The sequence below is a fragment of the Pyrgilauda ruficollis genome, unplaced genomic scaffold (genome assembly GCF_017590135.1).
Source record: "Pyrgilauda ruficollis isolate IOZ18807 unplaced genomic scaffold, ASM1759013v1 scaffold185, whole genome shotgun sequence".
NCBI classification, from domain to species: Eukaryota; Metazoa; Chordata; class Aves; order Passeriformes; family Passeridae; genus Pyrgilauda; species Pyrgilauda ruficollis.
The window spans coordinates 367,272-390,672 of record NW_024517540.1 but is presented as its reverse complement, the minus strand read 5'-3'; the positions used below and the strand labels follow the sequence as shown (position 1 = coordinate 390,672).

The window sequence follows — 23,401 nt, the reverse complement described above, 5'->3', positions numbered from 1 at the left end:
CGCTCCCTTCTGCTGCCAAGGCCCCTCTGGAGTCCCGGCGCCCACGGGGACAGCGGCAGGGCCGGGCGGGACTACAGCCCCCAGAATGCCCCGGGCCCGGCGCGGCGCCGTGACGGCCCCGCCCGGCGCGGCGCCACCCCCGCCCCGCGGTGCCGGCGGCGGCCATGCTGCGGCCCAAGGCCCTGACGCAGGTGCTCAGCCAGGCCAACACCGGCGGCGTCCAGAGCACGCTGTGAGTGCGGGGGGCCGGGCGGGGGGCGGCTTTCCCCGAGCGGGCCCGGCGGGCACCGGGCGCTCCGTGATGCGGGGTGACGCCGCTGCGGGGAGATGCTTTCCCTGCCCGGGAATGTTTCCCTCGTAGCTACCCCGGCGGATACTGCCGCTGTTCCTGCCCCAGGGGATGCTGCCCCTGCCCGGAGATGCTGCCTACCATTCCCCCGTGCCTGCCCCTGCTCTCGCTCCTGCCCCTGACCCTGTCCCTGCTCCTGCCCATGCCCTGAACCTGCCTCGGGCATGCTGTGCCTGTCCCTAGCTCAGGGATGCTGCCTGCCCCAGTCCCTGCAGCGGGGGATGCTCCCTGCTCCTGCCCTGGGAATGCTGCCCCTGCCTAAGGATGCTGCCTGCCTTTCCCCAGCCCCTGCTCCTGCTCTTGCCTCTGCCTCTGCCTGAGGATGCTCCTTGCCCTTACCCCTGCTTGGGGATGCTCCTTGCCCTTGCTCCTGTCCCTGCCTGGGGATGCTCCCTGTCCCTGCCCAGGGAAGGCAAGGGGCTGGGCCCTTCCAGGGGCAGGTGTGGGACTGAGACCACGAACCCTGTGTGGTGCTGGTCTCCAGATGGTGCTGGCACTGTGCACAGTGTGTGGGGCTCCTGATGTCTGGTGCTGGGATGCCTCGTGCACAGTGCGAGGGCCGTGCACAGAGCTGGGGCTGTGCACAGTGTTTGTCCCCAGGCTTGTGCCCAGCCTGTGGCAGGTCCTACTGCTTCAACCACAGCCCTGCACTGCCCTGCTCGGGCCTGGGGCCACTGCAGAGCTTTCTGACTTTGAAGCCCCCCACCCCTTGCCAAACCCCTGCAGAATGGCAGTGTCTTGGGAGAAGTGCTTGGGACTGTGGTCGGGGGCTTTGTTCTACCCCTGGTCTTGAAAGGGGGTCTGGTGTTAGAGGCATCAGTTTGCCCTCCATGTCCTTCCCAGGCTGCTGAACAACGAGGGCTCCTTGCTTGCCTACTCGGGCTATGGGGACACTGATGCCAGGGTCACCGCGGCCATCGCCAGCAACATCTGGGTGGCCTACGACAAGAACGGGCACCAGGCGTTCAATGAGGACAACCTCAAATTCATCCTCATGGACTGCATGGTATGTGGGGCTGGAGCCTGCCCTGCCCTCCCTGGGGATGTGCCTGTGGTGCCAGCACCGTGCTGGGGTCCAGGCCAAGCTGGGGCGCAACGGGTGCTGTTTCTCCCTGGGCAGGAGGGGCGAGTGGCCATCACACGGGTGGCAAACCTGCTGCTCTGCATGTACGCCAAGGAGACGGTCGGATTTGGGATGCTGAAAGCCAAGGTAACGGCTGGGGAATCGATAGGGCTGCATCCCTGCTTTGGAGTGGGAAAGAGCTGTTTTTATGAGCATTGGAATGGGAGGGCTGGAGGAAGCTGCCGTGCCTGGGACGCTCTTTGCACCTTGCAGAGAGTCCTCTGTCCCCTGTGCCTGCCCAAGCACCACGTGACACCTTTTTAAGGTTCTAAACTGAAATATAAATTACAATAAGCAAGCGGGCAGTGGGCACACGTGTTGTAAAACCCACCTGAGCGTGGCTCATGGCATTCTCTGTTTGCAGGCACAGGCACTGGTCCAGTACCTGGAGGAGCCGCTCACGCAGGTGGCCGCATCATGAGCAGGCAGTGGAGGGCCCCGACAGCATCACCATCATCATCACCACCGTGGGTGGGGCGTGAGTGGCCCCACGGGCATCCCAGAGCTCCAGTGTGGTCTTAAAAATAAGGTGGCAGGAATGCAGAAGCGGGGGGAATAAAAGCGTGTTTGATGCTTGTGTCTGTTGTGTCTGTTGTTGGGGGAGCTGAGGGGTAACACAGCCGGACTGGGCTTGGACGTGCCCATTGCCCCGGGGAGGACAAGAAGTTGCCAGGGGCTGTTGTCAAAGGAGAGGATTTACAACAGAGCCGAGCCCTGGCACAGCCCTGCTGGTCACACTGGGATAGCTGGGGGTGGTGGGGGCTCCTTCCCATCCTTATTTCCCTGGCTTTCACACGATGGCAGCAGAGGCGAGGGAACATTCGGAGCGGCGGGAGCCGGGCTGAGCGGGGGTTCTGCTCCTGGCACAGCTGCCCTCGCTGCCATCCCACCCCCCAGTGCCCTGCTCTGCCTTTGCTGCCATCGCAGCTCACGCTGCCCTGCTCTGCCATCGCTGCCCTCGATGCCATCACATCCGTCCCCTCCCCACGCTGCTGTCCCGCCCGTGCCACGCTGCCCACGCTGCCCTCCATGCCCTGCCCGCGCTGCCCTCCGTGTCCTGCCAGCGCTGCCCTCCGTGCCCTGCCAGCGCTGCCCTCCGTGCCCTGCCCGCGCTGCCCTCCGTGTCCTGCCAGCGCTGCCCTCCGTGTCCTGCCCGAGCTGCCCTCCGTGCCCTGCCCGCCCTGCCCCAGCCTGCTCGTGGTGCCCTCGCTCCCTCCCTGCCCATGTTGCCCATACTGTTGGTGCTGCTCCCGCTGCCCCAGCCTGCCCGCGCTGCCCTCCCAGGCTGCCCACGTTGCCCGTACTGTCGGTGCTGCTCCCGCTGCCCTCGCTCCCTCCCTGCCCACGTTGCCCGTACTGTCGGTGCTGCTCCCGCTGCCCGAGGCTGTCCCGCACTCAGGATCGGGCCCTGGCTCCTCCTCCAGCCGCCCCGTGACGGTCCCAGGGGTGACACTACCTGCCCAACCTGCGCTGCGACACCCAGTCCCACCCCTTGAGTCAAGCGGCCGCGCTGTCGCCAGCTCGGCCTCTCTCGCCGCCGCTGTCCCGGACCCTCCGCTGTCCCGGACCCTCCGCTGCCCCGGACCCCCCTCACTCCCCGGCAGGGAGGAACCTTCGGTCGCTCCGTGCCCTCCCTCGGCGCCTCCGGGAGCCCGGCCCGCCGTCTCCTCGAGGCTTGGCTTGGCAGCGGGAAGGAGGAAACCCGGGCGGCCCTGCAGGGCAGGCGGCCGGGGCGACATGGGCAGCGCCGAGGAGGACTATAACTTTGTCTTCAAGGGTGAGTCCTGCGCTCTGTGTGACACCCCCCTGCCCCAAAAAGAGGGGAGCAGAAATCCAGGGGCTGCGGGGAGGGAAGGAGGGTGCCCTTTCCCCAGGGCGGCTGTGTCCTGAGCTGGGGCATTGTTGACAATCCCTGCAGCTGTGATGGGCACCGGGAGCTACGGAGGGTCAGGGGACTGGGGGGGCAGGCACGGTCTGCTGATGGCAGTGAGGCCAGCCAGGGCTGGTGAGCAGCAGCGAGGTCCACAGAGACCCGGGGAGATCCACGCTCACCCCAAGGCTGAAGGTGTGCAGTGCCAGGCAAATTGCTGTTACGGGATAGGGGGGCTGTGAAAGCTGGAGCTGAGTGTGTGAGACAAATGCCACAAGAGCCTGTAACCCCCGAGAGCAGTGGGCATTGAAAAGTCACTTTCTGCAGTGACCTGGGCAGTGGCACATGCAGAGGACATGGGGGTCAAAGCTGAGCTGGAGAAATGGAGGCACAGCCTCACACCTCCCATGCTGAGCTCCTTGGGCCCACCTGGTCTCTGCCAGGTACTATTGGCTGGACTGTGCTGGGGCTCAGTGCTCCCTTTGGGCAAGTGGAGACAGACAGGCTGTGCTGTGCCACCTGTCCTGGGTGCCCACTGCAGCAGGGTGACCCAGGGCTCACCAACATCCTTGTCCTGCTCCTGCTGCCCAGAGGCATGACCCCCTGACCAGCTCTGGGGTTGCACCAGCCCTAGGGAGCACAGCTGGGCTCCCCCGGAGACCCTGTTTGCTGAAGGAGTGACCCCACCAGGGGTTAAACCCACACAGCTGCCCAGCCTCTGCTACCAGTCTGGGGTCACCGGACAGCGAGCGATGCCCGTGCAACCAGTAGGATTTCTCCTTCCTTCCACAGTTGTGCTGATCGGGGAGTCTGGGGTGGGAAAAACAAACCTGCTCTCTCGTTTTACCCGCAACGAGTTCAACCACGACAGCCGCACCACCATCGGCGTGGAGTTCTCCACGCGCACCATCCTGGTGGGAGACGCCGCGGTGAAGGCTCAGATCTGGGACACGGCTGGGCTGGAGCGCTACCGCGCCATCACCTCCGCGTAAGGACCTCAAATCCTGCCTCTCCTGGGGCTGGGGTTCAGCCCCACGGGTGAGGATGCTGTAGGGGAGGGGGGATCTGGGGCACGGAATGATGGTGGGGTTCTGGCACAGGTATTACCGGGGGGCTGTGGGTGCCCTGGTCGTGTTTGATATCACCAAGCACCAGACATACGATGTGGTGGACCGCTGGCTGAAGGAGCTCTACGACCATGCTGAGGCCAGCATCGTTGTCATGCTGGTGGGGAACAAGACCGACCTTGCACAGGCTCGAGAGGTGCCCATGGAGGAGGCAAAAATGTTTGCAGGTACAGGGCCAGAACCTCCCCAGCAGTGTGGACCTGCACCAGTGCAGGCACCTGAGCACCTCTAAAGGTGCTCCAGATTGGAGCCATGTCCTCACTGGGGTCTGCATCATCTCAGGGGTCTCCTCTTGTTGCAGACAACAACGGGCTGCTGTTTGTTGAGACCTCTGCACTGGACTCCACCAATGTTGAGGAAGCATTCGAGACCATCCTGAAGGGTACAGGCACTGGTGCCGTGGTGCAGCAGGTCCCAGGGCATTGCGGGGTCCCTTTCCAAGGATGCAGGGCTGGGCAGATGATGATGTGCAGCACTTCTCTCCCTGCTCCACTTGAGCTATTTAGGGCTAGTTTCATGAGGTCTTTTGGTGTTTCTTTCTGTCTGCTTTGGTTTTCAGCCTTTGTTGCTGGGCGTTTCACTCCCCACACCCGAAGCTTTGTTCTCACGGCCCCTGGGCATCCCTGAAGCCCCAGGGGCTGCTTCTCCCCCGTAATCTCCAGTCTCCTTCCTGTTGTCCTGGGCTCATGACTTGGTGTCTCCAGCATCCTGCCAAACCGGCTGTGGGGACCTGGGGGGCCAGGGATGGAGTCCAAGGGCAGCTCTCCAGGAATGGCAGCCAGCAGCATCCGGGCAGTGAGGTGTGCCATGCCATGCTGAGCCATGCCAAGCCATGCAGTGCTATTCCATGCCATGCTGTGCTGTGCTGTGCTGAGCCAGCCTGGCCCAGTGAGCTGCCAGCCCCAGCACAGGGTGAAGCACTAATCCCAGGTTGGGCAAGAGGAAATGGGCCAAGCACAGGGTGTTCCCCAAGCGCTGCAGGGATGCACGCCTTGTCCCTTGTCACCCCTCAAGTGGGGGGGTAACTCCCTCTGCTGTGTAGAGGTGAAGGAAAGCCACCAGCATGCTGAGCAGTGGGGGCTGCAGGCTCGAAACTGTCCCTGCATCCCCAGGGGGCCTTGGCTGACACACAGACCCCCCAGCACTTCTTTTTTTGCAGAAATCTTCTACAAAGTGCAGAAGCAGAAGCAAAGGAGCAGCCAAAGCAACACGGTGTCACTTGCAAGTGAGAACCCTGCAAGCACAGCCCCAGTGCAGGCAGAGAGGCGCCCGTGCTGCGTGGCCCTCTGAGCCCTCTGAGCACCCCAGGAAGTCCCCAGGGAACCCCACAACCCCGGGACACACCAGTGGCCACCAGCACAAGCTGGTGTCACCCTGCCTACAGTGCCATCCCTGTCCTGGTGCAGTGGGGACCAGCAGCCTGGACAGGGGTCAAATTCTGCCATAAACAGTGAGAAGTACCAGTTCCAGGAGCTCTTCTCTCTCTGTTGCATTTTTGCTGGGCCCTGATTAGCATCACCACTGTCACGCACCGTTTCAGCCCTTCTGGACCTGCAGGGCAAAGTGACCAGGACACCCCCGAAGCACCTCTGGGGAAGAAGCCAGTAGGTTCTGGGCAGGATCATGCCAGCAACAGGAGCCTCTCTGATTACCTCTGGCCCTGGGGTTGCTCCTGTAGGGCCACCCTGTGCGGTGCACTGAGGATGAGGCTGACCTGCAGGTATCTGTCCCACCAGGGACTGCTCTAGGGTGTGAAGTGGCAGCACTCAGCCCTCGGCAGTCCCAGCAGGGCCCGGTGCCATGGGGCAGGGAGCAGCTCTGTGTCCAGCACGGGCGTGACGCAATCATTAAAGGACTTGTGAAATGCAGATTTACTGAGCTGGAATTCCTGCGTGTTTGTGGTCAACGCCCTGGGTCCCCACCTTCATAATGTGCTGAAGATCGTGGCCTCCAAAGCAGCCCAGCTGGATGCCACGGCACCCCTGTGCCCCCTCCTACCTCGATGCCATGGCCCTCCTGCACTACCTCCCACCTAAAGCCACGCTCCCCCTGTGCCCCCTCCCCTTGCAGCCTTTCCCAGTTTAGGTCCCCTGTTTGAACTTTATCAGTTCAAAGGATGACGCAGCCTCTGCCGGTTATCTGAAACCCCTCGGAAACGGGATAATTCCTGCTGGATTCTCCGTGTCTCCACTCGCTTTCCCTTGGCACCACGCCCGGCGTGCCAGCCCAGCTCCGTGTCCCACCCACGGCTCCTTTTGGGCGCACTGTCCCCATCGGGAGCACGCACGGGTGGTGGCTGTCCCTGCCCCCCTTACCTGCCTAGGTGAGCACACCTGAGTGTGACGGGCAGCCCCGGCCGCCAATGGGTGCGGAGCAGGAAAGGCTGTGGCCACCAATGGGTGGCGGGGGACAGCCCCGGCCAGGGCTGGGAAAGGCCCGGAAATCCCAGCTGGCCCAGTGGCACTGGGGCTGTGGGGCTGGGCGACATGCGGGGCAAGGACGATGAGTACGATTATCTCTTCAAAGGTGGGTCTGCTGCCCGGCCAGCGCTGGCCGTGCCCCCGTGAGCGTGCCTGTGTCCGGTGAGCCCGCTGCTGGCACCCCCGGCGTGGGACGGGGGGCTGGGGCTGGGGCTGGGGGAGAACACTCAGCTCCCGGTTCATGGGATGGGGAACTGGGGCTGGGGCTGGGATAGAACACTCAGCTCCCAGTTCATGGAACAGGGAACTGGGGCTTGTACTGGGATAGAACACTCAGCTCCCGGTTCACGAGACAGGAGCTGGGGCTGGGACTGGGATACAACACTTGGCTCCCAGTTCACGGGACAGGGAACTGGGGCTGGGACTGGGATAGAACACTCAGCTCCCAGGTCATGGGAAGGGGAGCTGGGTCTTGTACTGGGATAGAACACAGCTCCCAGCTCACGGAGGGGGCTTGTAGTGGGATAGAACACTCAATTCCCAGTTCTTGGGATGGGAGGTGAGGCTTGGACTGGGATAGAACACTCAGCTCCCAGTTCACGGTGGAGAGGGGGCTTGTACTGGGATAGAACACCCAATTCCCAGTTCTGGGGGGGGCTTGTACTGGGATAGAACACCCAATTCCCAGTTCTGGGGGGGGCTTGTACTGGGATAGAACACTCAGCTCCCAGTTCACGGTGGAGAGGGGGCTTGTACTGGGATAGAACACTCAGCTCCCAGTTCACGGTGGAGGGGGGGCTTGTTGTGGTGTTCCGCTGTGCTGGGAAGGAGGGTGGGTGCTGGTGAGGCTGGGGCTGAAGTGCTACGGTGGTCGGAGGGTTTGCTAGAGCTGCTTCCATGGTTTGTGCTCCCGATGCTCATGACAGCCTCTCTTGACTCCTGTGGGAAGGGCTGCAGGCCCAGCCGGAGTGCGCAGCGCCCTGGAGGGTGGCTGTGCTGTGGCAGGGTGGCCCTGGCTGGGTGGCTGTGGCCCTGGCTGGGTGGCCCTGGCAGGGTGGCTGTGGCTATGGCAGGGTGGCCGTGGCATGGTGGCTGTGGCTGTGGCAGGGTGGCTGTAGCCATGGCAGGGTGCTGGTCCCGGGGGTGCTGGGCAAGGCTGGTCCATGGGACTCTGTGGGTGCCCTGTCAGCCCCTGAGCACCCGTGGGTGCTCCGCTCTGCGGCGCTGGGTGAAGGGAGCACAGCTGAGAGCTGAGTGATCTCCCCCAGGAGAGAAAGCCTCCTGCTGCTCCCCAGCTGCAGTGGAGGGAGAGGATCCAGGGATCTGGGCTTGTCCTTCCTGCTGCTGGACATGCTCTGACCTCACTGCTGTGCCCTGTGAGGGTGGGGGACAGGGACAGGCTCCTGGAGACACGACATTGGCATTTCTGCCCAGCACCCCCATCCCTGCGTGTGCCAGGCTTCCCCGCGCTCTGCTGTGGCCAGAGCAGGTGCTGGGGAGGCAAAGGGACATCTTGGCAGTGCCACAGCCTCCTGAGCCATAAAATCCAGGGTGTGAGCTCACCGGTGGGTGGCTGTGAGTCAGCCTACCCACACAGGCCTGCCCGCAAGGCCCCGAGTAATTCCAGCCTCCGACAGGACGTAATTCCAGCCAGCCGTGCACTGCTAGCCCCTGGCTCCCTGCACACCTCCCCTGGCTGCTGCCCAGGAAAATCCTCCTGCCTGGAGTTACTCTGGGACCTGCTGTGGGGAAACTCTGATGCTGAGTGGTGCCTGGAGTACGATGCCCAGGCAGGAGCTGTCCCAGCTGCTTTGTTCTGTGCTTCCCACCCGGTGCTGTGCCAGCTGTGTGGCTCTGAGCGGCCTCCAGTACCTGGTCCTCGTGTGTCTGTCCATCCCTTGTCGTTCTACAGGAGCCAGGGCTGGGAGCAGCTCTTCATTCCCTTCCTGGGTCTCAGGGTGGTCTCTGGAGTCCTTAAAAAATATAGAAGAATTCAGTTTTCAGTGCAAGGACAGCTCATCCCTTCCAAAGCAGGAGCAAAGTTGAAGGGGAATGCAGTGTTCAGGGGCATGGAGCTGGGCTAGTGCTCCCAGGGTCCAGCAGCTCTCCCCCATGAGGAAAGGGAGATTGTCACAGCTGGAAGCAGCATTGTTGAGTTCCACTGAAATGGGAGCATCAGTTGTTGCTGAGCACAATGCACATTCCAGCTGTGCAAGGCCCCCCTCCTGCACTGCTGGAGGGGCTCAGTATGGCTGAGGAGCAGCTCTGGGCATGGCTGCTCCTCAGACCCTTCCTTGGGGCCCTGTGAGGGGCTCCAGGCTGTTTCCATCCCTGCAGTTAGACGTGGAGGATGGCAGTGAGGACAGAAAGTGTCAAATGCTTTTGTGCCTGGGGTGGGGGGTGCTGCTCCAGCTCCTGGAGCCATTCAAGCTCAGGGACATGGGGGTCATCACCCCCGCAGGCTGCAGACCATGCAGCACCCACCCTGCATCCCTGGCGTGGCCCAAAGCCCTCTGGAGCCTGCCATGGAGCATGGCACTGCCAGGATGGGGATTGTGGCAGTTGAGCTGGGGAAGCAGTAATTTCCTGTTGGTAAAAAAACCGAGCTCAGATGAAAACTTCGAAGCTGGGAAAGTGCTAATGAACCTGGCCTGCATTTCCTACTGCCTTGTCCAGGGTAGTCCAGGTGGTCCTCTCACACCTCCCTGCAGTGGGCAGCAGCTGAGAAGTCTCCCCAGCAGCTGGGAAAAGGGTGAGGGGTGGGATTCTGCCCCTCTGCTCCATTTTGGTGAGGCCCCTCTGCAGAGCTGCCTCCAGCTCGGGGGCTCTCCAGCACAGGAGAGGTGTGGAGATCCTTGAAGAAGTCAAGGAGGCCACAGAGATGCTCCAAGGGCTGGAGCCAGGCTGGGGGAGCTGGGGATATTCAGCTTGTAGAAGAAAAGGCTCTGGGGAAACCTGAGAGCCCCTTCCAGTGCCTAAAGGGGCTCCAAGGGAGCTGGAGAGGGACTTTGGACAAGGGTGTGGAGGTACAGGACAAGGGGGAATGGCTTCCCACTGCCACAGGGCAGGGTTAGATGGGATATTGGGAAGAAATTCTTCCCTGTGAGGGTGGGGAGGCCCTGGCACAGGTGCCCAGGGAAGCTGAGACTGCCCCATCCCTGGAATTGTTCAAGGCCAGGTTGGACAGGGCTTGGAGCAACCTGGGACATTGAATCAAAGGAACAAGATGGGCTTTATGGTCCCATCCCCCCAGCCATTCTGTGATGCAGTGCAGGAGCTGCCCTTCCCTCATTCCCTGCCTGTCCTGACACAGTGATGGCCTGCAGTGCTCCTCCAGCTTCCCTCAGTGATCCCAGAGAGCTGCTCCACTTCCCGCTGGGTTTCCTGGCACCAGGCTGTTTGGTGGCTGCCCTGCACTGAGGGTTTTGTCAGTGGGGTGGCTGCACTGGTGGAGGCTTTGCAGCATGCAGGGGAGCCACATCTACGAGCTGGAGCTGGAGGGAAGGAGTTACCCAGGACATGGAGCAGCATCCTTGCAGGAAGGTGGCTGCTGAGCCTTGGCTGAGGTAGCAGTGCCTTGCTGAGGCTCCTGCAGTGTGTGGCATCCCAGTGGCCCCTTGCTGGTGCTGCTGTTCCTGTGTGCTCCCCAGCCTGCTCACGGGATGGCTGTGACCTCAGCCCTGCTGTTGTCCAAGCCTGGTGGGGACACATGTCCCACAGGTGGGTGAAGTGTCTGAGTTCTCCTGGGGAATGAACACGATTGGCAGTGAAGGAATTAAAAATAACTTTAAAAATAAAGCCAAAAACCTGTTGAGTCATAAACTCAACAAACTTGACTGGGGAGGTGTGTGATAAAGCTCCCCAGAGCCTGTTTCACCAGGTTTTACAGGAACCAGCCCGATCTGGGACAGGCACAAAATGCATTTAACCCACACCCAGGGACTTCCCAGCTCATGGGCTGGACCAGCAGCAGCAGAGGAGGATGCTTCCTTTCAAACTGTGTCTTCAAGTCTTCCAGTGTGCCCTCAGGGCTGGAGGGCACTCAGGGTTGGCAAGAGGAGCCCCAGCTCTGCCTGGCCTGTGGCCTGCCTCTCCCTGCACAGGTCCTGACCCTGCTTTTCTGCCCGTTTTGGGTACATCAGTGCATATGGTGCTTTCCCATCCCCTGGGGACAGAAACTTCTGGTAACTTCCCAGTGATGGCAGGGATTTTCTCAAGGGGCATTTACAGGCAGCAGTGATGCTGCTGCGAGGAGTGGGGGCAGCTTCACCCCTCACCTGTCAGCTTCTCCTGGATGAGACGGAGGTGGGGTCTGGAAGGGGGGCAGATGGGGGGATTGCCATCCCTGCCAGGCTGCGGGATGGGTGCCTGGGGGAGCTGACCCTGTGTTTGTGCCCACCCAGTTGTGCTCATCGGGGACTCGGGGGTGGGCAAGAGCAACCTGCTCTCGCGCTTCACCCGCAACGAGTTCAACCTGGAGAGCAAGAGCACCATCGGGGTGGAGTTTGCCACGAGGAGCATCCAGGTGGACAACAAGACGGTGAAGGCTCAGATCTGGGACACGGCGGGGCAGGAGCGGTACCGCGCCATCACCTCCGCGTGAGTTTCCTCGCTGCCGGCCTGGGGCCCTTGCCTGGGGCCCTGCTGTGACCCTGTCCCCTCCCTGTCCCCCAGGTACTACCGAGGGGCAGTGGGAGCTCTGCTGGTCTATGACATCGCCAAGTACCTGACGTACGAGAACGCAGAGCGCTGGCTGAAGGAGCTGCAGGACCACGCTGATGCCAACATTGTCATCATGCTGGTGGGCAACAAGAGTGACCTGCGGCACCTGCGGGCTGTGCCCACCGACGAGGCTAGGAGCTTTGCAGGTATCTTCCCCCATCCTGTCCAGTCCCGTCCCATCTGGCTGGAGTTGCTGGCACCCACCTGAGCTGACGCTGTTCTTGCAGAGAAGAACGGGCTGTCCTTCCTTGAGACGTCTGCTCTGGATTCCACCAATGTGGAGACAGCTTTCCACAACATCCTCTCGGGTAAGGGGCAAGCAGGAGCAGAGATGGCTTTGGGCACCCCTGGGGGCCTGGCTGTACTGGGTGGGATCTGGGTTGGAATCCTGCTCCCCTGCATGGGGAGAGGCGGGCATTTGCACCCCTGGAGCTGTGTGTTTGTGGAGGGAGCAGATCCCCCACTGAAATACTTACCTGAAGAACTCTTTCCTTCCCCACTTCTCTGCTGGCAGAGATCTACCGCATCGTGTCTCAGAGGCAGATCACGGGACAGCCGGAGTCCGAGTTTGGCCCCTCCACCTCCATTGAACCCATCCAGGTGCTGCCCACGCAGCAGGAGGGCCGGCAGGCGCCCTGCTGCCAGAACATCTGAGCCCCTGGGCCGCCCCCACCGTGACCCCCCAGCGCACGGTGGCATCGTGGCTCTCACAGCCTGTACTCTGAGCAGTGCAGGGAGCTCTGGCTGCTGTTTGTGCACCTTCATCCTGCCCACGTGCTGCTCCGCCTGTGTTTATGTAGGACCAACAAAACCAGGGGGAGGCAGCGCATCAGGGTCTCTCCCCTCTCTCCCCAAGGTTCGGGGGCATGCCATCCCCCGTGTCCCTGCTCCCTTTAGCCCTGCAGGGACAGTGGCTGGTGGCACTGAACGTGGTGAGTCCCTGTTTGGTGACGCCCTGTGTGCAGCCCGTGGGGTGGGGATGGAGGGGTACACTGGGTGCATCCTTCTCCTGCCTGGTGAAGGCAGCAGTGGTGTGGCCTGTCCCCCTGTCCCTGCAGCACCAGGAGCTGGGAGTGCCTCTGAATGCTGCTGGGGCCATCTAGGGAGGGGTGTGGGAGTGACACTGTTCTTGTGTTGTGACCCCAGCAAAGAGAAAAGCTGTGACTCTTCCGTGGAAAGGGATGGGAACTGGGGCTGGGGGCCCTGGCCTTTGGGAAGCCCTGAGGGGGGCACAGGGGAGCACCAGGGATTTGGGGGCTGAGGGCAGGGATGAGCTGCTGAGGGTAGGCAATGGTCCCTCTGCATAGCTCCCTGTGGGGGAGCCAGGGTCAGCACTGGGGACCCCCTCAAGGTCCCCCTGGCATAGCTTGGCCCTTCCCTGCTCCAGTGTTTGGCCACTGTGGCTGGTGGCTGCATGGCCCAGCCTGGGGACATGCCACCACTGGATGGAGTGCCTGCTGCAGCAGCAGGATGACAGTGGCCTTGTCCCCTGCCTGGGGGACAGTGGCCACCCCCCAGGGTGGGCATCACCCAGGATGCTGGGACAGACTGTGCTGCTGTCAGGGTGATTGGCAGGTGTCAATCAAGAGGGTGCAGGTGGGAAGGCCTGCATTGACCCAGTACTGGGAGTGTAGCCCCTGCCACGTGGGGTTTTGGGGGATTTTCTCTCCACAGCTGCGCCCAGTCTCTGCATCTCACTTGGCTGTGCCAGTAGCATCCGGGCCACGGTTCCCCCTTGGGGCATGATTTGTCAATGAAACAGAAATTGAGGCAAAATCCCCAAATAAAGCTGCTGCTGAAGCCTTTTCTGTCTCTGCCAGGTCTCTCCTTGAGGCAAGAGCAGTGCCAGCCCCACGTGGGGCAGCTGGGAAGCATCCACAGGCAAGGAAGGGTGAGGAGGAGGAGGAGTGCTGGGAGGAAGGTATGACTGCAGCCTGGGCAAGGGAAGCCAGAGGGGAAAACTTGAAATTCAGGATTGGAAGGGGTGGGATCCTGCTGCTGGCCCAGGGCAGTGCAGGGATGCACAAACGGGGTGCAGAAGCAGCCACACCGTAGGGGTGCCCCTTTTTATCCACCCACTGCAGCCACCCCAGTCCTGGCAGCGCCTTAACCTTGGCTCCAGCCCCCTGGCACTGTGTCCCTACACCATGGCACTGCCCCCTCCAGAGGCAGCCTCATCCCTGAGCAGGTCAGACCCATCCTCTGTAATCCCCTGACTGCAGCTGGGGGCTGTCCCCAGGGGGATGGTGGCCACTGCCCCACGGGCTGTGCTTTACCCCATGCCCACCTCAGCTGGAAAAGCCCTGGAAACGTGCAGGAAATGCCAAGCACCACCTCCTCCCACACCATCTGCCCACACCAAAACACGGTGCCAAGAGGTGATGTCAGCCCCACCGGCTGGAGAGGTGGGCATGTGGGGGATGGATGCTGCTCCACAAAGGGACAGGGCTCAGCCAAGTGCCCCTGGGGCCTCACTGCCCTTGGATGTGCCATCAGCCAGGCATTGGCGTGGACACAGGGAGTGGTGAGTTCATTTGGACTCATGGGGGCACTTTTGGGCTCAGCAACTCAGTTTTGTTCCAGGCTTTCCAGTTTTGGGGTGTTTTCTGCTGGGATGAAGAAGTGGGAAGGGTGAAATGTGGCACAGGGGTGGCTCACAGACGTGGGACCTGCCAGCCCCAGCTCTGGGAGAAGCAGCTGCCTTGGAGGGTCATCATCTCCCAAGTGCTTTGATGAACCCCAAGAAGTGCTGCCAAAATCATGGGACTGGTGGGAGGTGCAGCAGGGGTGGCAGAGGGAGGTGCAGCCCCACTGCCCTGGAACTCAGCCCAGCAGGGCCTTGTTCCCAACCACTGCTCCCTAAAGTGTGAACAGACACAAATCAAGAGCAGATACCAAGTTTCTTAAGTAATAATACTTTAATAAAATTAAGTTCTTAATGTAATTTAGCACATTTAATACATTAACCCTTTCCCTTCTTTGTTTTCTACAAGTTGTGCAACATCATTATTTTAATTTTATTTTATTTTAATTTTTTTTTTTCCTTCTCCCATTATACTATATGCCTCAAAACTCAGACAACAAGCCTAACTCTACTTCTATGTTCGGTTATATCTCTCTCTCAGGCCTTTATTTTTGCGTAACGCCAGAGAGATGAAAATACCTGGATGGAACATGTGATCGGTTTCCAATAGTAACAATCCCGACTACAGGTTTCCTATGATGTTAAAAAAAAAAAAGGAAAGAAAAAAAAGGAAAAAAAAAAAAAAAAGGAAAAAAAGAAAAGCAAATACAAAATACTAGGGAATGGACTTTCAATGGAAGGGCCACAGAGTCAGGGGGCTCCGTGGCCAGCTGGCTCAGCATGAGGTGGGAGAAGCGTGGGGCAGGAGCGTGTGCCAGCGCCCAGACCGAGGGACAGCGGGTACACAGCAACTTGTGCGTGTCCGAGGAGAGGAAGCCAATGTGGTGCTGTGCAAGCAAGGCCATGAAGGGCTGGGGAGGGCTGTGCTGCCCTGGGTGGGTGTGGGGGATCAGCTGCTGCAGGGAGCCCGTGGCCTGGGGTCGTTCTAGCACATCTCCTGTGGGAAATCCCACCGGAGCTGCTCTGCCAGAGTCCCAAGGCAGCAGCTGGAGCCTGGGTGTCTTTGATAGCAGGGCAGAGCCAGAGGAAGTTCTCTGCAGCAGCAGAGGGATGCTCTGGGCATCCCTGGGGATTTCCTTGGCTTGCCTGGGGCTGGGATCAGAGCCGGCTCTGCAGCGCTGCCAGTCTGGGATCTGCCAGCCCTCGTGCCCATTGCCTTTCATGTTTGCTTAACACTGCTTTCTAACCAGGAGCAAATCCCATGCTGCAAAACAGGATCCAGCCCCTGGTCCTTTTTTCCCCCCTTTTTTTTATGATTATCTTTAACAGAATTCATAAAGAAAAAGGAAAAAGGAATGCTGATGGTTTCACAGATAAGCACAACAGCCTGTGACCATGTCTTGTGTCCCAGCTCCTGGGAGCCAAGAGCAGATCTCACTGGCCACACCACACTGCTACCTCTCACCGCTCCGTTTCTCTGCAAGTTGTTTCAAAAGCATCATCATAAGCCCAGAAAGCACATCCTGCTGTCAGCAACCCGGTGCCACCATTGGAGGGGGACTTCATTTTCGCACAGACAGTAGTGGAACTACTCCAGATTTTACATTAGTGTCACTTTACTGGGGGTGACTTTCAATTTGCTCCATTAGCAGCCCTGAAGCGATGCTGGAGCAGATCCAGCGGGGATGCTGCAGCCTGCCAGGGCTGCAGTGACTCCAGATTCCAGCAGAGTAACCCACTGGAACAGGGGAGTCACCAGGGAGGGAGGCAGGAGCTGCCCAACCTCTGCTGTCTCCTGCTGGCACGGCAGACAAACCAAAGTCTGCCTAGCTGAATTTTTCACTGGGTCAGCTGACAGCAGAACATGACTTCAAGTTTCTACAGGATGTGAAAACCCACACTAAAACACAGAGATTGCTCCCTAACGTCCTAGAAGGGGTTTTGGAAGAACCAGCCCATGCTGGCTCTGCTGCCACCAAGGACACCTTGCTGGGGCTCGCATGGGTGGGACGGGAGCCACTGTCCGCACACAAGTGACGATAAAGTGCATCCACTCTCCAGTCCAGGGCACCACTGCACAATGTCCATCACTGACGCTTCTTCAAGTATCAAATTAAAAAAAAAAAAAAATGAGGTAAAACAAAACTGAAAGAGCAAACAGGCCGCCTCGCCACCCCGGCAGGGAAGGACCAGGCGCTTGATTCACCGAGCATGAACCCCCCCAGAAGAGCAGGAGCCGTCGTGCCCTGCTTCCCGAAACGCCCCAGCAACCAAGGAGGGTCCCGGGGAGGGATCTCAGATTCACAGTGCTATTTATATGCAGAAACCGAATGAGAACTGTCTTCATTCCTGTCCTGACCTATTGCATGGCTTTGCTGAGTGATGAATGCTGGTAGAGGCCACCCCAGCCCCCGAGGCAGGCAGGGAGCGAGGGGCGGCCGCCGCGCTCCTCGAAGGCATCTGTGTGGATGCTCCCAAGCTGCAGGAGATCCGTGGGTTTGCTACAGCTGAGCCACAACTCAGAGGAGAGGAGCAAAGGCCAAACCCAGAGGGAAGCAACTCCCAAGGGTGTTTTTTCTTTGCGGCACTCGGCTTTGCTAATGACAGCGTTGCCGCTTGGATGTTTCTTTCTGAGTTCTCTCCTTTAAGCAGAGATTTTGGTGCAGTGAAAAGCATCACCAGTACTCCAGAGAGAAGTGCTGGCCTCTCTGTGGAATGAATGGAGCAGCTGGCAGGGGCATGGGCCTCGTCCTGCCCCAGTGCTGGTGCCAGGGCTGTGTTGCCCTGCCCTGCAGTGGGTCTGCCACCGCAGCACCCTCTGCCTGCTGCCAGCTCCAGGAGCCCTTGCTCCTGCTCTCAGCACTGCAGGGACTCAGATCCATCCATAGCCAACGTGCTGTGCTGGCTAGGAGCAGCCTCCAGCCTCCTCTGTGCTCCTGCAGCCCAAACCAGGCACGTGCCACGAGTGTCACTGTCCCCGAGCAGGACAGTGTCAGGGCAGCTGCCAGGGAGCAAAGCTGCGGGATCAGGGATGTCGTGGCCCATCAGGGCTGTGAGAAGGCCCTCTGGGGCCAGCAGGGGCTTTTCCAAACATCTCACCCGCAGCTCTGGCGCTCAAAGCCGATGTTTGGAGGCCAAGCAAAGAAACACCCAAGGAACCAAATCTCCTGGAAGATGCCACGTGCTAAACAAGCGAGCTCACCTCGAGGTGCACAGCATCTCCCGGTGCAACGCCACCAGGGTGAGAGAGAACCAAGCAAAAGAAAGAAAACAAAGAAGGAACAAACCAACCCTAATGCCCTGGCACTGCCCGGTGCAAGGGCAGAGCCTCCTCCTGGCACCTCGCTGCCTTCCAGCTCTGTCTGTCACCTTACAGAGGGGAGATCACCCAATCTTCCTTTCCTTCTCCTTCCCACCTGGGGTGGTCCCACCTGCCCATCCCAGGATCTTCCCACACCTTTGGTGCTTGGAGAAGTTCAAAAACCAAGAACAGCCCAAGGAAAGTAACAGCAACTTTGAACATTTTTCTGCAATTTCCTGCTCCAAGCCCAAGGCTGGAAGTCAGAATAAGGCAAAAATTAATGGCCTAAAACTTCCTTATTTTGTTCCATGACTAGCCAAATCTGTCTATTTTTATTAAAAAAGCAACATAAACCCCCAAACGTATATTTTTAAAAAAATACATCTTATTAGATCCCCTTTTTTTTTTTGTCTTTTTTTTTCCCCCTCTATAAAAATAACTTCAGGACTTTGATTGACAGAAGGTACCAGTTGGTGGTTGTTATTTTGTTAGGCTTTCGGTCATTTATTTGTTTGCTTCAGAAAAATAGTACCAAAAAAAGATGGAATTCCTGGGGAAGTTAATAATGATCATGTTCACAAGTTTATTTTACATTCTGCTCTGTCTGGGATCACTTGGATCTACTATAGATTAAACAATATGGATAGTATCTACTATTTGAACTAGTTAATTTTTTTTTTTTAATCTTTACTCTAGGATTATATGAAATAAATTTGAGTGTTTATTATTATTAACATTTTTTTAATACCCATCAACGCAAACCTTTTTTCTTCTCATTTTTGGTTAAAAACAAACAAACAAACAGAAAAAAAAAATTCTTATTTTAAAATGCTTCTTTGAAAGGCAACAGAGCAGAAACATCACCCCATCACCCTGCTGCTTTGGGAGGGGAGCAGGGCTGGATTTGGGGTGTGAGGGGGACAGACTTCCCCCAGTCCCCAGCCCACAGGGAGGTGGTGGCTGCTCAGCACATCCCTAAAGGGACACGATCCTGTGAAACACTTCAGGATGTGCTGGAGCCACGCTGAGGTGCTCTCCCGGATTCACGGAAGCTCAGCACCCAGCCAGGGGCACTCCCACGGCTCTGGCTGTCCCTGGACGGGTGTCCAGCAGCAGCCGTGCCCTCACTGCCTTGGGGAGCAGATGGGGGGGCCTGTTCCCACCTAGGATGGGCTGGAGCTGGCTGGGAGCTCTGTGTGAGCTCAGCCCCCGGCTGTCAAAGCCCCACGATGAGCGCAGGGCTCTGGTGCGGCACCAGCTCCAAAGGAACGACCACGGATGTTCTCAGATCCTGCCTGAGCAGGACTGGCACCAAACCCTCCACCCAGCACAGGAAGAGACAGAGACAAAGCCATAAGGGGGGCACCAGAGACCACCCAGAGCCCCCAGGAGTGTGCCCAGCACGGCCATCAGTCCTGCCCAGCAAGGCTGTGGGAAGGACCACAAATCCTCACCTTGCACTGGGCTCTCTGCAACCAGACCGAGGACAAAACTGCTCTGGCTCCCCGGGGTGGGATCAGGCTGGCAGTGCTGGCAAGAGGAGGAGGAGGGCAGGAGCTGGGCAGTGCCAGCTTTGCCCTGCGAGCACCCAGCTCTCCACAAGCCCCGGTCCCAGGGAACCACAGCAGGAACAAAATCTGCTCCCCAGCCCGGGAGGTGGGGGCTTGGGTGGGGTGGGAGCCTGGCACGCTCAGGGTGCCCAGGAAGGGCTGTGCCACAGCTTCCTCGGTGCCACAGCAGGGCTGGGCTGGCCAGGGCCAGCGGGGGGTGCTGCTGCCCAAAGACTGCCCCAGAGCCAAAACCCACCCAGACCCCGACCCTTTCCAAGGGGGTTCCCAGATGGAGCAGCCACAGGATGGGGGCACAGGCTTGGGTTTATAGTGGTTTTTCTCTTCTACTTCTCTGTTTTTAATTACCTTTTTTTTTATCTTTTTTTTTTTTGTTTAAATACATCCAACTGTGTTAATTTCTTATTTGTGGAAAGGGCTATCTGCACCATAACTATCACCTTTACATACACACACGCACACACGAAAAATGAAACATATATTAAAAACACTTTTTAAGCAATACTCTGGATACAAATGTATTTTTTAACCTACATATATTCTAAACCTTCTAAACTTTTAAGGATCACTTTATCATAAAATAAAATATCCTTTTTTCTTATAATAAATTACCTAATAAAAAGTATTTTTATTAGCCCAGTTCCTTGCTACATTTACATGTAATAAATGCATTTATTAAAATAGAATATTAAATTATAAAGAAATGTTCTAATTTTAAAATCTTAATCTTTTTTTCCCTCCTCTCTCTCTCTTTAAAAAACACCAGGAAATGCATCAAAATAAACCCTTCAAACACCAAACAAAACAGGTTGGAGTATTTTGATTTCAGAGGTTAACAATATTAACAGTCTGAGCCTTTGTATGTATGAAGATTATTTTTTTTTAAGAAAGAAAGAAAAGAGAAAAAAATAATAGATATCCCTCCAGCTGAAAAATACTTTTGCAAATGGGAGCTAGGACAAGATATTTTTATAGTATCTCCTCATTAACTATAAATCCAATTTTGGTTCTTTTTTCTTTCTTTTGTTATGCATTATAATACACACTATTCTCTATATAATTCATGTCGATGAGGATGACATCACAGCATGATATTACTTTATCCCTCCGTTTCCCTTGTTACGTTTTGTCACCCACTGCCCCGCACCGTCCCTCGTCCAGCCGGCGCTGTCCCCCCGCGGCAGCTCACAGGAATGCAGATTGCAGTTTTGGGGACACGGCAGGACCCCGACACGGCATGGGGGTCCCTCGCTCCCCCAGCCCTGTCACAGCTCGCTTCCACCCAGGAAAAGTCACAGGATGAGTCCCAAACCCAGCACAGCCCCAAGCCCCCGCTCCTGGTTTGCAGCCGGTGCCAAAGTCGGCGGCAGTTTGGCAAAGCACGAGTGGAAATCCCAGCGCTGAACTGGGAGAACACCACACTACAGTCCCTGTCCCCCTGTGGGGCTGAGCCTGCCTGGACCTGGACACGTCCTGAACCAACCTGGACACATCCTGCCTGGACCTGGACACATCCTGCCTGGACCTGGACACGTCCTGAACAAACCTGGACACGTCCTGAACCAACCTGGACACATCCTGCCTGGACCTGGACACGTCCTGAACAAACCTGGACATGTCCTGAACAAACCTGGACCTATCCTGCCTGGACCTGGACACGTCCTGAACCAACCTGGACACATCCTGCCTGGACCTGGACATGTTCTGCCCAAACCTGGACATGTCCTGCCAGCAGCTCAGCGCCTTCCAGCGCAGCTCTGCTCTCTCTGCTCCCAGCCCTGGGTTTTGGGCACCTGCCCTTGGTGCCGCTGCTTGTGCCCTCGTGTCGCTGCCTCACAAAGACCACCACCACCAGTATTCACACAGCACAGCATGGCACGGCATGGCACGGGTCACCTCGGTCCCCACCCCTGCTCCAGCGGCCCCAGGGGCTGATGCCAGCCCCGGGGATAGGGGAAACCAGCGGTGCCCGTTGGCACCAGCCCCCTCAGGGGGTGCCCGTGTCCTGTCATCGCTCCCAGGAACCCACCCCGCTTTGGTGGGACGTGATTTTGCAGGATGGAGGTCTCACAGACCAGACTCCCACAAGGGTCATGCTGCTCCTAACCCAGAGGGAGGAAGACCCGGTTTGGCATATGGGGTCCCAGTTCACCTGCCTCCCTCCAGCCCAGGTGTCCCCATGGCTTCAGCACCCCGAGGGGGTTACCCCAAAAGCCTGGGAGGGATCGTGGGGGCAGCTGAAGCCAGCGAGGTTCAGGCCAGTTGGTTCACACTGCAAGAAGGGGTCACCAAGGGCATCCTCGTGGTGGGAGGGAAGGGGAGAAGTGCGAGGAGCCAGCTCGGTGGGCGCTGCAGAAAAGGGATGGGTGCAGGAGGAGGGGGCTGTATTTAGTTATCGTTATTGCTGGTGAATTAGACCAACAAGCCATTTTTAGTCACCTATCAAGGAAGATACAAGTCAGAGCAAATAGTTAAGGTCATGGGCATTTTTCTTGTTTTTTGTTTTTATTTTTTTTTTTTAAAGATTTTTATATATATACATATATTTAAAAAGAGGAAAAAAAATTACGCAAATTTGTTGTTTAAGCCCCGCAACCGGGCTCCCCATGGATGCCAACAGGCAGGGCCCAGGCTGCCCCTCTCCGGGTGCCCCACGGGGCCAGGGAGAGGCCCGAGCCCCCCGAGTTCCCTGCAGCCCCCACTCGAGGCAGAGGTAGCTCTCGGTGCATTTACAGCGCCTGTTTTTTCTTTCTTCCAAAGATGCTACATCAAAATATGGAGTCGGTGGGGGGGTACAGCGGGAAGCAGGGGACAGGGGAAAATCAAAATAAAACAGGGGCCGAAATACTTCTATTCATTTTAAACTAGAACTGCTACATCAAGCTTTTTTTTTAATATATATGTATATGTATATATATATGTGTATATATATATATATATATAAAGGTTATTGGAACTGAAGATTTTATTAAAGGCCAACTTGGAGACTTGAGTAGGAACGTCATCTACAGAGAGGAGCAGCCCCCCCAGGACAGCCCCACTCTGGTTCCCAACAGCAAGCACTGGACGTTTGTTTGGGTCATGATTCTTTTTTTTTTTTCCCTTCTTTTTTTCTTTTTTTTTCTTTTTTTTTTTTAAAGAAAGGGGTTTTGTCTTTTTCTCTAACATTTTTTCAGCATGCAGGAGGCTTTTACATCGTTTTCGCTTGTTAAGGTGAGGGAGGAGGTACAAGGAGCAGAGGAGAGCCCCCTGCACCTTCCCCATTCCCCACCCCCTACAGTCAGTGCTAGAACAGGTCCCCCCACCCCAGGTCCCCAACACAGGGGTCTCCTTCCCCCCTCCCCACTCCCACCCACCTCTTCACAACCTGGCATCAAATAAAGACATTGATCAAGAACTTGCTCACATTACCACGAACAGACTCCACTCAGCCAAGAACGACTACTCACTCACTAACACGGGGGCTGCGGCCACCGCCTCCAGCTCAGCCCCTCCAGCCCCAACACCAACGTTTCTGAACGCCCCTCTGAAGGGTGGCTGATCCCCCTGCCCACCCCCCTGTCGTGCTTCAACCACTCTCTCTACATCAGCGGGAGAATTCTGCGCCGTGAACGGATAAAATACAACCCTGGGGTGGGGTGGGGTGGTGTGGGGAGGGCAGGATGGAGGAGGTGGCACTGGGAGGGGAGAGGTTCCCAGAGAACAGGAGTGTCCCCCTCTCCCTTCCCTTCCCTTAACTGGGACCAGACTGAGGCCAGATTTTGAGTGAGAATGGGTCAGTTTTAGGGAGGATGTGGCCAGCGCTGGCCAGAGCTCCTTTGCTGATGCCACCCTGCCACGGGGAGGGATGGCTGTGCCGCAGGACAATTCGGGACGTGGGGGCTCTGGGGGTTCATCCAGAGCAGCCCAGCCCCCCATCATCCTACAGGCCCCACACCGGCGGGTGCAGAACACGGCGCCTTCCCCCAGGAAGTGCTCGCATCCCAACTCCTGGTGTGAAAGGCTCTGCTGCAGGGCCGGGACAACGCCTGGCCAGGGATTTCCTGGAGCTTTGGGGAGGAGGGGAGTACCAATCCTGCCTGACGGTGTCCCGTTAGCACGGCATCGTTACTTTTGTCTTTACTGTTTCCAAAACTTCAGCATCTACTACAGCCCGGGAACATTGCCCACCCCTACGGAATAGATTACTGTCGATGCAAAACACTGGAGGCATCCCATCATCCCACCATCATTTCAAACCCTCCAACTGGTATCTGAAGATCAGAAGTGGATTTTTATCAGCACAGAGCACCAGCAGCACCTGCACCAGCAGAGTGAGCTCAGCCTTCGGTGACCGC

At 57.8% G+C, this 23,401-nt stretch overlaps 3 protein-coding genes across 7 annotated transcripts; all 3 read left to right on the top strand.

Moving 5' to 3' along the window:
- Positions 1–78: 78 nt before the first annotated feature.
- LAMTOR2 (late endosomal/lysosomal adaptor, MAPK and MTOR activator 2) lies at positions 79–2,049 on the top strand. Of its 2 annotated transcripts, XM_041464808.1 has the most exons (4): positions 79–232; positions 1,193–1,355; positions 1,470–1,559; positions 1,837–2,049. In XM_041464808.1, exons 1-4 carry the CDS (start codon positions 165–167, stop codon positions 1,891–1,893), a joined length of 378 nt encoding a protein of 125 aa, XP_041320742.1. In that variant the 5' UTR covers positions 79–164; the 3' UTR covers positions 1,894–2,049. The 2 variants fall into 2 exon arrangements, with proteins under 2 accessions (XP_041320742.1, XP_041320744.1); XM_041464810.1 differs by lacking the exon at positions 1,470–1,559.
- A 152-nt stretch (positions 2,050–2,201) lies between these two features.
- On the top strand, positions 2,202–6,324 carry LOC121352132 (ras-related protein Rab-26-like). Of its 4 annotated transcripts, none has more exons than XR_005954898.1 (5): positions 2,202–3,249; positions 4,135–4,330; positions 4,443–4,636; positions 4,771–5,269; positions 5,629–5,767. XR_005954898.1 is itself a non-coding variant. In XM_041464806.1 (5 exons), the coding sequence occupies exons 1-5, from the start codon at positions 2,502–2,504 to the stop codon at positions 5,757–5,759; spliced, it is 1,350 nt and encodes a 449-aa protein (XP_041320740.1). In that variant the 5' UTR covers positions 2,202–2,501; the 3' UTR covers positions 5,760–6,324. The 4 variants fall into 4 exon arrangements, 3 of the variants coding, with proteins under 3 accessions (XP_041320740.1, XP_041320741.1, XP_041320739.1); XM_041464806.1 differs by having other exon boundaries at positions 4,771–4,851; positions 5,629–6,324; XM_041464807.1 differs by having other exon boundaries at positions 4,771–4,851; positions 5,029–5,761.
- A 1,728-nt stretch (positions 6,325–8,052) lies between these two features.
- Positions 8,053–12,265, top strand: LOC121352183 (ras-related protein Rab-11A-like). Its single transcript, XM_041464901.1, has 5 exons — positions 8,053–8,062; positions 11,293–11,488; positions 11,564–11,757; positions 11,839–11,919; positions 12,126–12,265. The coding sequence occupies exons 1-5, from the start codon at positions 8,053–8,055 to the stop codon at positions 12,263–12,265; spliced, it is 621 nt and encodes a 206-aa protein (XP_041320835.1).
- The last annotated feature ends 11,136 nt before the right edge of the window (positions 12,266–23,401 follow it).